The sequence below is a fragment of the Psammomys obesus genome, unplaced genomic scaffold (genome assembly GCF_907164565.1).
Source record: "Psammomys obesus unplaced genomic scaffold, mPsaObe1.curated_primary_1811, whole genome shotgun sequence".
NCBI classification, from domain to species: Eukaryota; Metazoa; Chordata; class Mammalia; order Rodentia; family Muridae; genus Psammomys; species Psammomys obesus.
Genome location: NW_026585504.1, coordinates 68,445,977 through 68,462,755, shown reverse-complemented (window position 1 = coordinate 68,462,755; position 16,779 = coordinate 68,445,977). Strand labels below are relative to the sequence as shown.

At 40.3% G+C, this 16,779-nt stretch overlaps 1 protein-coding gene across 1 annotated transcript in view; it reads right to left on the bottom strand.

Annotated features, from left to right (window-relative positions):
- Positions 1 to 16,779, bottom strand: part of Thsd7b (thrombospondin type 1 domain containing 7B) — a 565,744-nt gene that overhangs the window by 35,971 nt on the left and 512,994 nt on the right. Inside the window, exons 17-19 of the mRNA XM_055603283.1 lie at positions 7,685 to 7,826; positions 6,039 to 6,154; positions 3,802 to 3,919 (exon numbers count right to left, since the gene is read on the bottom strand). Of these exons, the coding sequence (XP_055459258.1) occupies positions 3,802 to 3,919; positions 6,039 to 6,154; positions 7,685 to 7,826 (376 nt within the window). The remainder of the gene's footprint in view (positions 1 to 3,801; positions 3,920 to 6,038; positions 6,155 to 7,684; positions 7,827 to 16,779) is intronic.

Below are 16,779 nucleotides of genomic sequence, written 5' to 3'. Positions count from 1 at the left end.
GCCCCAAGCTGCAGGTGCGGAAGGCTGGCTCCCAGGTAACTCCCGCACCCTCTTTAATGTGACTGTGTACACTTTATCTCATCTTATCTCTCTGTCCCCTGGCCACAATCAGCAGGACAAAAGAGCAGCTCCTACTGAAGGCAGACGCTGGCGCACTGCTTAGCAGAGACAAGCCGCCTGCAGATGTTTCTGAACGATAGCGTGTAACCTTTTCCAGCTCCAAGAATAAGTTTGTGCCGTGCATGCCTGCGTTTGATGGGTGCTGCTTGTTTATTGTTTCCAGGCGGGGGCATGTGAGGATGAAGGCATGACTTACATACAGAATTTTCACAGTTTGGAAACAAGGAGGAATGATGCCCCAGAAGGCTGCAACAGTGGGGAAGGCGGGAGGGGCTGGGGTGGGGGTTCCTGTAACCACCATTCCTTCGCACAGTCTGAGGGAAGGTGTCTAGAAAGCCAGTGGCCACACATACAGTTCCCCTAAGTACTAGGCTATTCTCTAATTGAGGCCAGGATCAAGTATATAGAAACGGAATGATACTCATTTTCACATTTCTGTCTGTGGGTTGTAATCTAAATCTTTTAACACAAAACGTTGTCAACAATGCTTGAGAGATTAAAATTTGAACATCCTTAAGATGGCATCACTAGTTTTAAGGCACATCTTGCTATTCAACTTTGGCATAATATCAGCTCCTCAGTGTTGTCCTCCCCATTCTGACAGAGTCTTGTAATTTTCCATCAATTTTAGTTTTACCATATCACTTAGCATTCCTAGTTCCTGTCTTGATCTCATCACTCATGTTTCCACTGAGGTACTGGTTTTATGCCTGATATCTTACCTGTTCCATGCAGCTTATTCTGAACTCCTGGGAGGGGGCCTTGCACTCAGGATGTGTCCAATGAGTAAAATACATGATATAATTTATTTCCCACCTTGACAGTGAGAGGGGACATCAGGAGATACCAGGATAGTAGGCATTAACTTTTCAAAACTTTTTCACATGACCAGAGGAATGACTGAACATATCCACATTTTGAGTATTGGCAGGATCTCTAGATGTCAGAACTATGGAATTTTTATAAACTGTATTTTTACACTTAGCCATTTAGAACATAAAGATTACGGAATTAATCCACAGATTAAGGAATGACACCCCCAGAAATTATCCCATTTATGAAAAATTAGCTTGAGCTAATGCCTAAGTGATTCCATACTTGTGTGGCTTCAGTTTAGAAAATAACTTTCCTCCTGAAAACTTTGGTCTTTTGTCTTTGTTTGTTATTAGGAACTTGAGCTCCAGCTGAAGCTGTAATTATCTAGACTTCTCCAACTGTGGGGCTCAGGTTTGGGATGTTGGTTGGTTGGTTTCTAATAGACAGCGGCAGTGTGATCAGTCCTCGGCATCAGCAGGACTGCTTGAAGACGTAAAGCGACGTTTAGTCAAGCATTTGCTTTGAGGTTGTACAGATGACGGTGAAGTGCTGGAACGGCGTGATGGGCTGTCGTTCCTCAGCCACTATGGGCTGTTATTCCTCAGCCGCTTGTTACAGTGGCACAATTAGGCTTTGCAGAAAAAATAACAAGAAATGTATTTTCTGCCTCCACCTGTTAGACACATTTTTGGGTTTGGAGAACAAAGAACTTCATTTCGTAGGCAGAGAGAAAGGAAAATACCGAGTGATAGTGGCTGGCTGCTTTAAGACTCAAAATCCAGGCTCTAAACTCTTCTCCCTTGAGTTTACTTTTTGTGGTATGGACAAATGACAACTGACATTCTTCCGGAAACCCATGCAGTGTTCTGCATTGAGACAGAGGAGATAAGCCCATGAAGAATCTAAACAGGGGTGGTAGCCTCTGGGGAAAGACGGACATGATATTCAGGAAATATCAGTGGTGGTGATGGGGAGACGGTCTGTGTAAGGGAACATGCCTAGATGGGATGGCATATAATATGATCTGGAAAGTGCCAGGAACAGCGTATGCTGAAGTAGAGGAGGCAACACGGCAGGGGCAGCAACAGAGACAGACAGTGTGGGCCAGCTTTCTCCCTTTAGGGTCACCCTCACAAGAAAGGCCATCCTTTAACCACTTTTGCATGTCACCTGTGACTGCTCAGGAGCAGAGCATCCCAATACGACCCTCAGTGAGACTGCAATGCATATGGTTGGTGTGCATCGCCTCCGGGCTGAAGAGGGATGGCCGTGGTGTTAGGCATCAAAATGTGAACAACACTGTCACCTGTGGAAGCCTTCATCAGTGTGCCCTGGCCTCTGCCCGTTTCTCTATTGTTTGTCCTCCAGCAAAACTGCTGACTTGGGCAAGATCAAATGCCTGAAAGCCAGCTGCATGTTGAACCTCAGATTGATCTGACTTTGAGGTGGTCCCTCCTGGAAGCTGCCTCTAAGGCATGTTTTAGGAACTGTGTAGTACAATCACTAACTCCTCATCCTAAGACAAAACATTTGTTTTCCTGGGGCTTTTGTTTACATTTATGTAGATTATGGTATGGTAACTATCATCATAATCATCATCATTATTATTGTAATCTAAGATTCCCATACTTTCATTATGAGTGATGTTCTTTGTAAAACAGCTGTTGCCCTTAGCTGCATTTTCTTAGTGCACATCATGGCTGCTGTTTTCAATTCTCTGTCATCTCACAGCTGAGTTATGAGCTCTTGTTGAATTCTGGCTTCTTCCTAGCTCCCCATCAAGCCAGGACTAAGACTAAGAGTGAAGAACCCCACTATCCTTATTTGTATGGCTTAGAAGGTAGCTTATAGTCCAGTCTCAGGACTTCTAGAAGAGAGCTTCTGAGCATTGCTGGTGAGCAATGAGATGCAGATCTTAACGTTTTCTTCCACCTGATCTTTGATTCCTCCAACTTGAAGGTCCTTCCTTCTCCTCCTCTGCTTGGTGACTAACCACAATGCCATGATATCTTCCTAGGTTTCTGAAAGTCACCTGCTCATAAACTATAACCTATCAAGACTCTAGCTCATCCTATGTCCATTGTATGCTTTTCTTTCATGGCCCTCTCACCCAAAAATAAATGTTAAGACTCCTGCTCTAGCTTACTGGCTACATGCCATCTTTCTTCGTTTGCCTAACTTCCTAGAAGTACCTGGCATTTACATCTCCTGCCACTGTGTATACTTATATACCAAAGTCCTGAGACCTCACAGTGTAGTTGATAGTTATCTATTCACCGAGACTCATATTCCTCTACATCATAGTGGGAAAGTTAGTAAGACCCAGCTAGCCATCAAAAACTACATTTCCTGTCCTAACCTTCTTGCCCCTAAAATGACTAAATTTTCTCTCAAAGAATTCATCAGGAAGAGAGGTACACCACACTTCTAACATGGCTCATAAGAACATGTCAAGGATGTCAACAGGGAAATGGTGCTGTGAACATTCCATGGTCTCTGTCAGCCTATGTGCTTGATGAACTCTTTGAAGCAGAAGCAAGTCCTTTCTGTACAAGGGTAGAATCAATCTGTAGTCATTGTGTCCAGTTATACTGACACAATATACAGTCTAAGACCATCATGGCTGCATATTTTCAACTGATAGAGTTTAGAATCTTCAACAGGATACTGACCCACTGGTGAGCCACTCTCCTGTGATCTGCCACTGTTACAGTCATTTCTTCCGTCTTTGCTGAGCCCTCAGCACTGTTTAGAGGTCTGTTCTCCTTTGGGTCAACCTTGTGTTAGCCTCAGCTACTAACTACAGTTTTTGGCCAGTTATTAAGATACTTTTAGTAGTAGGAACAAACAGAAGAAACTGCATACCTCCTTGGCCACAGGACTGTGAACACTCTGTCCATGTTGTCCATTCTGAGAGCTGACAGTTGACCACACATTCCACCAGACAGGGAATACTCATCCTCTGGGGCTTTTCCAGATTACGCTGCAAATGCAGTGAGACACACCTTCAACACTAAACCAGATCACATGCTTTTATAGGCAAGAGTGCCCTTTATTCTGTAATAAATGACCTTTTCACATTGCGGTGGGAGAACAAACATCCATTGTTTCATAAATAGGTAGCCACAAAGATGACTGTGGTTATTTCACTGTGGATATTTGGTCAGTCAGAATTTTTTGTTATAAACTCTGAACTCTAGCCAAGGACCCAACACCCAGGTGCTGGGAAAGTTATGAGGTTACATGGCACTGAAATCGCCCATGTTACTTAGCAACAAAGTAGGAAGACATGTCATCATTCCATCCAGATATCCTGGGATGGGCTGCCAGTACAGTGAAAGATCAAAATTAGTAGCAAGGCTAGGAGCACACAGAATAGAAACAAAGATAAAATAAATGTTTCATCTGAAACTCCAAGTGCCCAGCTGGACAGTGTAACTACAGTTCTAATATGGAGACAAACTGCTGAGACAGTTTATGTTCTTCTCTGAAATCAGCATTTAGACAAAATGTGTAAATCATATTATGACCAAAGTAGAAGATATCTCAGTGAAGGAATACATTACCCAAGAATCAGAGAGTGAATACTGAGGTCTGTGCTGTGTGGCTCAAACACCGATTATATGTTTAATTAGGAAAGCCTTGGTACCCTACACATGTTAAATATCATTAGCACAACCATCCACGCTAACATTAGTTATGACAGCATGACAACTGTCTAAGCAGGTAACACAAAAAGCACCGTAAAGGAACTGGTGTGATATAGATATTAAAGCTAGGTTAATAATTCAGGGCTTCTTTAAATGAATACTCATTAAATAGAGGTTTGATACATGCCATTTAGAAAACAAGGAAACTGATTTTTATTAGTGAATAATTTACATCTCTTGCATCAAAAGAAAATATTTTTTTGCACACATAGGCAGATCAAAACTGATAGCTAACAAGATTCATTCATAAACAAAACAAAGCTGCTGACAAAATAAAGTCAGCAGCTCCTCTGAACTGTGACAGTGCAAAAGTACACTTCTGTCAGTTAAAACACCCTTATATGGCTTCTCACTGTGCACTGGGAAAGAATATTTTAACTTCGTGGGGACAGCACTGAGTGTACCCATTGTTTATCTGGAAGACTAGGTAGGTAACCTCTTTCCTGAGACAGTCAGTGTATTAGAGGCAGACTAAGTGAAATTAAGTCTTCAAATAAAGCAATGGCAGTTGGCCAACAGTCTTCTCTGTAAACCAATTTCAGGATGCTATCGATTAGAGCACCCAGTCTTGGACAGGCTGGTTCACAGCCAACAACAGGGCTGATATCTGCACTACTGGTTAGGGAGCAATTGTGACGATACTTAGGTTTGGTTTAGAAGTGGTGGGGAAGTCTTTGTCTTAATTTCTGCTTACTTCTCCTCTGTTACAACTGAGACGGACCCTTGTCCACCTGTCAACATATTGCAGACATTTCTGTTGCCTCTTGTGATTACTGGCATCCTATCTTCAATCCTGAAGCTTGTTTCTGTATGCCTACAGTATGAAAACATGACCGTTTCTGTTGAACTGCCCCTGGAGTGCTGAACTTACATCTGGGCAGAGAATACCCAGTTCTTTAGAATATGTCTGATGGTAGTTTTTCTTCAAGTACCATAAAATTAGAAAAGTCCAGAACCTCCTAAAATGGAAATTGATGCGGAGGTCTTTTCAGGTTGAGAAGAAGACAGTCACACTATTCGTCTGGCAATTATTTGTTGAGAAAGTCACCACTGCAGTCGACATTCAGGGTCAGTGTCTTCTTATGTGAAAAGTACACGCTTATCACACAACCAGTATAGGGTCGTACAGGGGTCAGGCCACAATTGTGAAGTCACCAAGAGCTTTTGGAAAGTAAGTACATTTTAACAAGTTCTTGGAAGTACTGACTCTAATTCTTTCCAGTCCTATTTTTTTTTTTTTGGTGCAAAATGACCTTTCTCCACTATTTTGAGTAAGTCCAATAGCCAGTGACATAGAACTATTGCACAAATGTCTTCAGTCAGTGTTGTAATGTCTATTAAGTGTTGTGAAGGTTGTGGACTAAGGCTGAGATCCCATCACACACGGGTTACCTGCTCACAGTGGTCCATGCCAACTGGCTTGCCATCGCTGCGCACACAGCTCAGCAGGCGAGTCCTCACCCCCTGGCCACAGGAAGCATTTTCACTCAGCTGGCATGCGCTCCACTCTATAGGCAAAGGATCATAAACACCGAGTTTTAAAGGTCTCAGCTTGTGAGCCAACCACATCCAAGCTCTGAAAATTTGCATATGTGGAAGGGTAAGTCCGTAAACAATTTTCCATATTCCTATGTAGCTTTGGAAAATCTCATACAATCATTACAATCATTGTGTCAGAAGACAAACAAACATGTAAACAAAAATAAAACAAATGTACTGATTTAATTTCCTGTTTGCTTTCTAGAGGTAAAGCAAAATAAAATAAACCCAAATGGTCATAGTAAGCATTTGGCAGGATGGGAGAGACACTAACTAGAGAGTAAAGAGAGAGAAGTTTTAGGAAGCTGTTTGTTGTGGGTAACACAGGGAAAACAATCAAGGCCTACCACCAACTCTATGTTTGTGCCCCACCTAGTCCCATGTCCCCAAATCTTAACTTCCAAGGTTGTAGAAGTAGGGAGTGGAAACTTTTGATGGTGATTGGATCAAGACACTGACAGCTCAGAAATGGGAGCTTTGTGAGCTTGTCTGGGGGACATCCCGTGAAAGTGCTCAAAGGGGCTATCTCTGGGCAAAAGAGTTTCATGGGGCTGCCTAAGGTGTTATAAACCGACCATGGCCATGCTAGGTGATTCCAGCCACTACCCCCATAATTTGACTTAAAACAACAAATTTTCCTTATAGGTGTGGGAGTGAAAGATCCCCAACCATGTTAATAAAAACCTCTTCAAAATTTTTTCTATATCTAAGAGTTTAATGACAAACTCATGTACAGTTAGAGAAAAGTCAGTCTTAAAATATATACTTTTTCAATAAAACAAAATTACATAGTATTTCTGAAAAACTACTATAAAAACTAAAGAAAAAGACCCAAAGAAAAAGGGTGACTGCATCATGCTGTCAGAATCTACAAGGTTTTTATCAGCGGGGAATCTCAGCTGCTCCACTGTGCACAGAAGAGAGGTTTTTGGCAAAGCACGTTGCTTTGTCCGTGCAGGCATATGGCACTGACTCCAGTGCTTGGACCTAACATGGTTGTACATTTGGTGGCATTTTTGCACCGCCCCTGTTGGGGGCATGGTAAGAAGTGGGTAAGTGCAATAGCAACATTCTCTGGGCTCTTCTGTGCATGTTTGGACAACCGCAGTGGCTGAAAACGTCATCTAATATGATTCTCGTTGCCTCTCTAATACCCCTGACCGGCTCCTCAGGACTCTTCCCCCCCTTTTTTCTGTTACCTATGGGAAAATACATCATCGACTCGAGTTACTAAATTAATGAAGGGCATGAGAAACTCAAACTCCACTGTTGTGTTTTCTTTAAGCCACACTGTTCTTCAGAGATTATGGGTGGCCTCGCTGCATCCACATGACATGAATGGATGTTTGTTTTCATGAAGGCCAACTGCCAATAAGTTCTCAGCTTTCCATGTCCCCACATACACCATCCTTTCCATTACTAATGCCAGGAAGGGATGCACACACAAAGGTTAGTCAATGTTCAGAAAAAAAATAAGACATGGTGGGTTTCAACTTTACCTGTCAGATTGTACTGGAACTGGAAACAGTTTTCATTGAGGAGGCAGGGTCGCAGCTGTGAGTCTTCTCCACAAGTTCTTGAGTTCATGGAAGGCCTCAGCAGATGCCGAGTTCTTCTCTGCATTGCATGAGGGTCACATGACTATAACAATGGAGAGCAGGCACAAGGACACGCAGTGATTGATGAATTCTGCAACTGTGTGTGCGTATGCAGACATAGAAAGCTACAGAAAGGGAACTGTAGCTACAGCAGTGAGGCCGAGGCTACACCTGCGAGCGCTACAGCTTGTGGTTAGAGGAGAGACTGGCTCTGTGATCCACAGATGTCATTTTCATTTCATCTGACAACCAATATAGTTTCTTTTACGCTATTTTTATTTTTTATTTACTTTACATCCTTGTTGTAGTCCCATCCCTCCTCCTCTCCCTGCCGCACCCTTCTTTTCTTCCCCTCCTCTCTCTGCTTTTCCTCAGAAAAGAAAAATGGTGCTCCCTTTCCCATCCACCCCCGCTCATCAAGTTGCATCAGGACTGAGCGTGTCCTCTTCCCTTGTGGCCTGGCAAGGCATTTCCACCAGGTGGAAGTGATCAAAAAGCTGGCAAGTGAGTCCTTGTCAGATGAAGACCCCACTTCCCTTACTAGAGAACCACATGAAGCCTATGCTGTCCATCTGCTACATCTTTATAGGGGGTGTAGGTCCAGCTTGTTCATGGTCCATGGTTGGTGCCTTAGCCTCTGCAAGCCTCTCTGGGCCCTGTCTAGTTGGCTCTGTTGATCTTGTGGAGCTCCTGTCACCTCCAGAACATTTACTCATTCCTCCCACTTTTCCACAAGATTCTCCACACATCGTTCAATGTTTGGCTACGAGTCTTGGCATTTATTTTGAGGCGCTGCTGGGTAGAGCGTCTTAGTGGAAAACTCTGTCAGCCTCCTGTCTGCAGGCTTAGCAGAGTATTGTTTATAGTGTCAGGGGTTGGCACTCTCCAGGACAGCGGGTCTTTGGCCGGGAATTCCCTCAATCCCTGCTCTATCTCCTCTATCATTATCCCTGCACATCTAGTAGGCAGGGTCAAAGGTTTTGTGGGTGGATTGGTGCTTCAAGGCCCAGAAAATATTTTTGACAACCAATATATTTTCATCGTTAATGAAATAAAAAATTATTTCAGTCACCCTTGTTCAACAGAAATAGTCATACAGAATATTAAAATGTGATAACTATTTTTAAAAATCCCAGGAAAAACAATTACATATAAGTATAAAATTATAAAGTTAATATGGATGAAGTAAAGCGTTCTTTTTATTTGGGAGCTCTCTGACCCAAGGTGTGAATCCTGTAAGCTTGTCTACCTTCCCCAAAGTAAATATACAAATGCAAACTCCAAAAGTTTCCTGAAACCCACGATCACCTGGGACCACATGTCCTCTCCTAGTATTAGACCATGTGATAGAGGTCGAGCTAGATAAGTCTACTTGCCACATCTTATGCAACTGGTCTACCCACAGAAGAGCTCTCAGCCTTGTACAACCACCTTTCAAACGTCCTTTAAACCTCATTCTTCACCTCCCCAGACACCTAACCACTGCCTCCACCACCCCCACAAGCTGACCTCCAACAATGTTAACTTCTTTTCTGTTTTGTTTATTAGAAAAATTCACTTATGTCCATGGATTTCTCTACAGATTTAGTTCTAAACACATATGTGCATATGATACATCTGTCCTTCTGCTGATACTATTTCTTTATTAACTTGTTCCTTCTTTTTAAAAAAAAATTATTAAGGCATGATGGACAACAGATTCTGCTTCGATTATAACCTAGTGAAATCCTGAAAAAAAATCTATGTAAAACAGTTGTCCAATAAATAACATGAATATTTTTAGAACATGAAGTTTCAGACCCTGAAAAATCTAAGATGGTTTATAGACTAGGAGAACAAAAGGCTTTGAATTGTGATCACTAAATCACCATTTTTGAGAAGTCATTTTATTTTTTCCCCTCCTTTAGCCTTTTCAGGCATCACAGTAAGAATATTACCTGTATACCAAATCTTGGCTGATTCATAGTGTTGGGTTACACTGAACTATTGCGGAAAAATTCACACATTTTTCCCCATAAAGTTTAGGTGATTGAAACACCTTTGCTATCCATGTGATTTCACACTCAAATAATCTGTCAATACTTTAATTTTATATTTAATTGTATTACATTGCATCCAGATGATCAAGAAGGAACAAACAAATAATTAATTATATTTACACAAACCCCATGTTACTGCTATTTATTTCTATTTTCACAATTAATTTGAATTCTTGTACTCATGGGGAGGAATAAAATCTTAATGGATTTGTCAATGAAGGAAAATAATAGAATCCTGGTAGACTTTCTAGATTAGAGCTCTGCTACATTTGTTTCTCATAAAGTGATCAATCCGTGTTTGAGATATGTACAAGGACCTATGTGTCTGCTTAGTCTAAGCCACCAAATAAAAGAGAAGATAAAACAGACACACAAATCAATTTTACTGTGTGTGGGGTCAGCAGTACTCTGATTTGGACAGTTTTCAGACGTCAGAATGTTTACACAGGCTTTAGGGGTCGGCATCTCTACTCTGAAAATACAAAGTCTGAAACATCTCAAAATCTAAAACCTACATTTGGTAAATTTAACAGTCACACAGAGTGAGGCGGATGGATAGTAAGGGGCTGTGATTTGACAACATTTTTAGGATTTTGGCCATCAAATCTCCTAGTGTGTACGCTTGTTTAACATGGCTTTTCATTATCCTCTTTGCTTTAATTTCATGTTCACACAATCTAGATATATTGAAATCAAACATTAAAACTCTTGCTAATTCCTTATTTATATCAACAGTTGAAGAGGAGCTCATGGGTGACTGGATTCATATAATCAGTACAAACTCTTCTTAGATATTTTTATGAAAGAAGAAACTTGTATGAAACTCTTCATATGAAAATTATCTTGATATTCAGAAATGAGAGACTGCAGTTTTCTCTTATCTCTTTCTATTAGCTTCTTGTCAAAATTCAGTGGTTGCATTTTTAATCACTTCCGTTTCTAAAGCAGTATTCCAAAAACGACAAATTCACCACTAATGTGAGAACAAGTGAAGAAGCAGAAGCTTCTAGGTCAGCAGTTTTCAGCTCCCCAATGCCGCAGCCCTTAATACAGTTCCTTCTGTCCTGGTGACTCCAGCCAGACAGTTATTTTTGTTACTGCTTCATAACTGTAATTATTCTGTTATGAACCATAGTGTCATGAAGTGTGATATACAGATGGTCTTATGCAATCCCTGTGAAATGGTTCTTTGACCTCCAAATGGGTCTCAACCCTAAGGATGAGAACAGCTGATCAAAGTCTTGATGGTTTCTTCATTGGCTCAAAACTCCCCAGACCAAAATTTCTTCCAGACAGAATTTATATTATTTGTATAAGGACATAGGATCCATTCCCTAAATAGGCAAAAATGATGCGCAGACAGCTAACTCAGAGTTAACTGAGGACTAATTTTCTTGAGAAGATTAAAGCACACAGCTGACGGCTGTTTTCTAGGTAGCCTGTAACTGGTGTAACCAGTTCCCTTCTAGATCCTGAACCTTTCAAATGGATAGGCTTTATAACCTAATACCTTTGTAAACTAGAATTTCTTTATGCAAAGTCCAAGTTTTCCTTGCCACATTGTATCGCCATGCCTGTCATACCTTTTGTTCACTACAGCAGCAAGCCTTCTTCCCTGACCTAAATTCCTGTGGTCATCTCAAGGCAAAATAGATATCCCACCTGGCAACTCCCACCCACTTCTTCAGACCCTTCAGCTGGAGGGCATTTCTGCTGGAACTGAGCACATACTGAAGTGTGTCTGTGTGATTCCCCTTGGTTACCTGCAAAGCCCATGCCCTAATATTTTGCTACTATATCTAGTGTGGCAGAAGTGTTTGTCCAGTAGGAAGTTGGTTATCTTGGGCAATCAGGGCAGGTTTTATAAACCATTAGTAAACAAATGATAAACCGTGGATAAAGGTCATTTTGCCTAATACAGACTTTCTTCAAGGTTCTGTATATCCAACAAGAATATTTCATTACTCTTACTCTCATATTTCTTACACAATCTTGACAGAAGCCATCATTAACTTAATGAAACATATCAATAAATACATTTAATGAACCCATTATCTATGGAATAGATAATAGTTAATTTAATACTTTCAAAATAAATTTAGATAGAAGGCATTATTTGAGTTCACTGAAGTATTAAAGATTACAGTTCAGCAAAACCAGTGATTGGGCCAGGTATTTGTGATTTTATATCACTGCAGATTTCTTGCTTGGAAATGAGCATGGCTTCAGAGTCTGTTCTTGCCAGCTCCCATCAGCTAAGGAAGCCAGTGCAGTCACAGGGTCACTGTTTACCTGATAACTAACAGAGGGCTGCTCCCTCAGCTGTCCAATAGTCACAAGGTCAGTGGATGCATGCTCCTGGACTTCATCTTTCTTATTCGGACAAATGTAATAAAAAGTGTGTAAGAGAATATTGTAATGCTTTGTACAATTTTTAAAAAGGAAATTAAACCCTGCTTCAAAGGTTAAGAAAAATCTGGGCCTAAAATATTTCTTATTATGCCTTCCATGAGATCACATAAAAATGGTTTTGCACATCAAATACACAGAACAGCAAAGTCAACACCAACAGAGAATACTGAAACATTTCCACAAGCCCAAATAGTGAGCCAGTGAGGGGCAGTGGGGGATCAGACTGTGTGCCGGGGACATGGGAGAACATAGCAGGGTAAAGCAGAACAGAAAATGCAACATGGAGGCAGAGCAATGCCACAGACAAGAGACTGAGACAAAGAAGGTCTGTGCGAAGGGATGGGAGCACAAACTGCCACAGGAGCACTCTGGGACTTCCTCCTCCTTGCTCTTTAGCTTCTTGCACTGATAGGGCAAAGCTCCTTCCTGAATGCTCTCTATACAGTCCTTCACCACACCGCTGAAGACAAATAGGTTGTTAGATCTTCAAACTGAGAAAACCAGGGAGAGCCACGTCAAAGGATCAGGTGCATCTGTCTGGAGCAGCTGGAGAGGAGCCAACACCGGGAAAGCTCAGGGGAGCAGACTTGGTTTTGGATAGACCCTTCTAAAACTTCATGTAAGTAATTTTACAGAGCAAGAAACAAAGCAGGAGACAAAATTTGAATTCCTCCTGAGAATCCTGAGGAGAATAACATCCCACAGCTAAGACGGTGAAACAGATACACAAGTGGGAAACCAGATAGGAAGAGTACTTTCAAAATGAACCAAGCTAGCTAGGGAATGACACAGGAACACAGAGATGTAAACATGAATAAGAATTATAGGGACTCAGAAAATGAGTTACTAACTCCAATGAACAATTCAAAATAAAAGGAAAAGTCATTTTCAGAAATGAAAAAGAAACGCAAGACTAAGAAGTGTAACAAATCATATCTTTATAGACATGAAAACAAAACAAACACAACAAAAAGCTGAAATAAAGCACCAAAAAGAACTGGGAGAATTGAGAAAAACTGGTGAATAGAGAAAGAAGGCAAAGCAGATATCACACATATAAGACTTCATAAGAAACCAAAACAGAGGCACAGAATCTAATGATTTAAAAAAGAAACTTTAAGGAAACATAACAATAAAATAAAACAAACAAATAGATTTGAAACTGCCCATTTAAAGGAGCACGCCAGAGTCATCAATCCTGAAGAATATTCCTGTACAATTATTTAACTTTGAACAGGAGGGAGCAGTAACTTTGAATATCTAGGAGAAGGTTCCAGATGGCTTATAGAGGAAACAAAATCACATTGCCATATTGTGATAGGGAAACTTCATGTTAGAAAGCATAGAAATATAATAAAGATTCACATTCGGAAGGATCTAAAGATATACTACCCAGCAGGGCTGACCTTCAATTTCTAAGACTGAAGATGAACTGTTAGTAACATACAAGTACTTAAGCAAAATTGCTGCATGAGTACAATCTTCAGGATTTATTGGAGACTAACTTAGTTTGTTCAAGTGGCTAGAAAACATTAACGTATAGATATGAAATGAGCCAACCTTCTATGTAAAACATCTGTAAAGGATGAGTAGTCTACAGATACTTACACAATAGCAATGCAAAAGAATAAAGCACATGCAAAACTGCTCAAAACTTCAAGATATCTATATTTAGATATCATTATCACGAGATTTTTTCCCTTGTGACTATGGAATAGAGAATGTAATTACAATCTGTGCTATGTCTATAATCACCCATTGTCCGTGGTAACTGATTTATGTTGCGGATAAGGTGAGATACAAATATTAGAAAGAATGCGAGTGAGCCCGTGTAGTCCCACGCGTAAGCGACAAACACTTCATGAAGTAGCTTTACATTTTCATCTTCAAAGAAAGGGAATAAGGAACTGCATTTCAAAGTCCTGCCGCCTGAAGCGGCTTAGACACAACGACACACTGATGTGTGGGCGATCAGGCAAACTGTGAACCTTTAGAAATAATCCCTTATTTTTCATTTTAAGATTATGCATAATTGGACATGTGTATTATTAAAATCAGATGCATTGTGAGAAGGGGCTTGTGCATTAGAGAACAAGGTTATAAAGCTTAATATGTCAGTCAGAGCAAAGAACCATCCTCACGACAGCCCTTAGCAACAATAATTGGGAACAGAGGTCCTTGAGTATATTCAGTCATGTGGCCTGTGGTCTTGAGTGTATTGCCCTCACTTTGCTTTTGAGTAAACTCTCCTTGCTACCTTGCAATTCATGCGTGCTTATTTCAGTTCCCTGAGTAGAATACCAAGAACCTAAAAACACTCATCCATGATTACAACTACCTGTAACATAACCTATATGTTTTATTGGACTCTGACTACAGATTTGAAAAGAAAAAGATGACCTAGAAATCAGAACTTCTTTTTGTTTTGTGGAGAAAGGGAGGTTTAATCACAGGAGGAAGTGGGAGGGTCTTCCAGGGCACTGGGAAGGTTCTTCTTTCTTCATTGCTGTTTTGAGCAGTTAGCTATACATGCATTATGTGTGGTCTTTGTGTTTGTGTTATAATTTGCAATTTTCAAAAGTTAAGTGAAATTTCTTACTATATTTAGAATATGATTGCTTCCATTATGAGATTTGATGGATTCCCATCAACAGTCCTTTTTGAAGTGCCTTGTTTCCTACCGAGTGAATAGATGGCAAGAAACAAAAACAAAACAAAACAAAACAACTCCAAGCCCCCCCCCCCCTTTTAAATCTCCGAACTGCACTGAACTTGTTTGGCACAGTCTGTGGTCACACACTGAAATCCATCCTCTCCTTCCTTCCAGGAACTACACATGTCGGCTGTCCTTATGGACCCATGTGACTCCTGCCCTCACTATCACAGGTCACCCTCCATGTTCTCCCTTCCCTCTAGGGAGGTTCAGTAGTGAATTCAGAATGGCTTTGGAAGCCAAGCTTGAAGCGACAGCTTTTTCATCCTATCTGAGGCCCCAGATGACTCCATGGAACCGACAGTGTCTTTTCCAAACCTGAAAATCCAGTCGGGACTGCTTAAATTCCTTAGGATCTAATTTTAGGTAATTTGCTTTTTACAAATTATCTGTTTTTGCTATGCTTTCTACTGGGCTATTTACAACTCAAAATTTAAACATTTAAGCTGTTCATGTAACATTTTGTATTACAGATTAAAAGACATAAAGGAATACTAAATTCCATGTAAATTGCAACTTGTTAATTTATTGTCTATGACTTTCTTAGAGTACCTAAAAACTCACATTAAGGTCTCTATTTTAAACAAATGACATTTAAAAATTAAATAGAAGGGACTACAACAATGAATAAAATAGCACTGCATTGAATATTTTTTATAGTCTATGTTTTTAAAGGATCATAACTTGCTTTCCCCAAAGAAACACAATTATATTTTTAAGGAATGTATTAGGAATTTTTTAAAAATAGAGTGCCATTTCATCTTTCATCCTCCAAAAGAAAAGTACGTGTTAAATTTGCTTTAGAAAAAGTTAATTTTACTGATGTCTTGTAAATTGAAAGGAAAGACAGCAGGTATCTTAGGTTTTTTTTTTGTTGTTGTTGTTTATTTGTTTGTTTTTCCTGTAGCTGTGAGAAAAAAAAACATTAAAAACACAATTCAAAGGGTATGTTTCCCTCAACATAAAACCAGACACACTAAATTGGTTAGAAGAAAAAGTGGGGAAGAGCCTAGAACTCATGGGCTCAGGAGACAACTTCCTGAACAGAACACCAACAGCACAAACTCTAAGATCAACAATCAATAAATAGGACCTCATGAAACTGAAAACCTTCTGTAAAGCAAAGGACACCGTCATCAGAACAAAACGACAGCCTACAGACTGGAAAAGGATCTTCATCAACCCTATATCTGACAGAGGGCTAGTATCCAGAATATATAAAGAACTAAAGAAGTTAAACAGCAACAAATCAAGTAATCCAATTAAAAAATGGGGTACTGAGTTAAACAGAGAATTCTCTGTAGAGGAATATCGAATGGCAGAGATACATTTAAAGAAATGCTCAATGTCCTTAGCCATCAGAGAGATACAAATCAAAACGACCCTGAGATTTCACCTTAAACCCATCAGAGTGGCTAAGATCAAAAAACTCAAGTGACCATACATGCTGGAGAGGATGTAGAAAAAGGGGAACCCTCCTCCATTGCTGGTGGGAATGTAAACTTGCTCAACCACTTTGGAAATCAGTCTGGTGCTTTCTCAGACAATTAGAAATAGTACTTCCTCAAGGGCCAGCTATACCACTCCTAAGCATATATCCAAAAGATGCTTAAGTATAAAACATTTGTTCAACCATGTTCATTGCAGTTTTATTGATAATAGCCAGAACCTGGAAACAACCCAGATGTCCTTCAATTGAGGAATGGATACAGAAATTGTGGTACATTTACACAAAGGAATAGTACTAAGCAATTAAAAACAAGGAAATCATGAAATTTGCAGGCAAATCGTGGAAACTAGAGAAGATCATCCTGAGTGAGGTATCCCAGAAG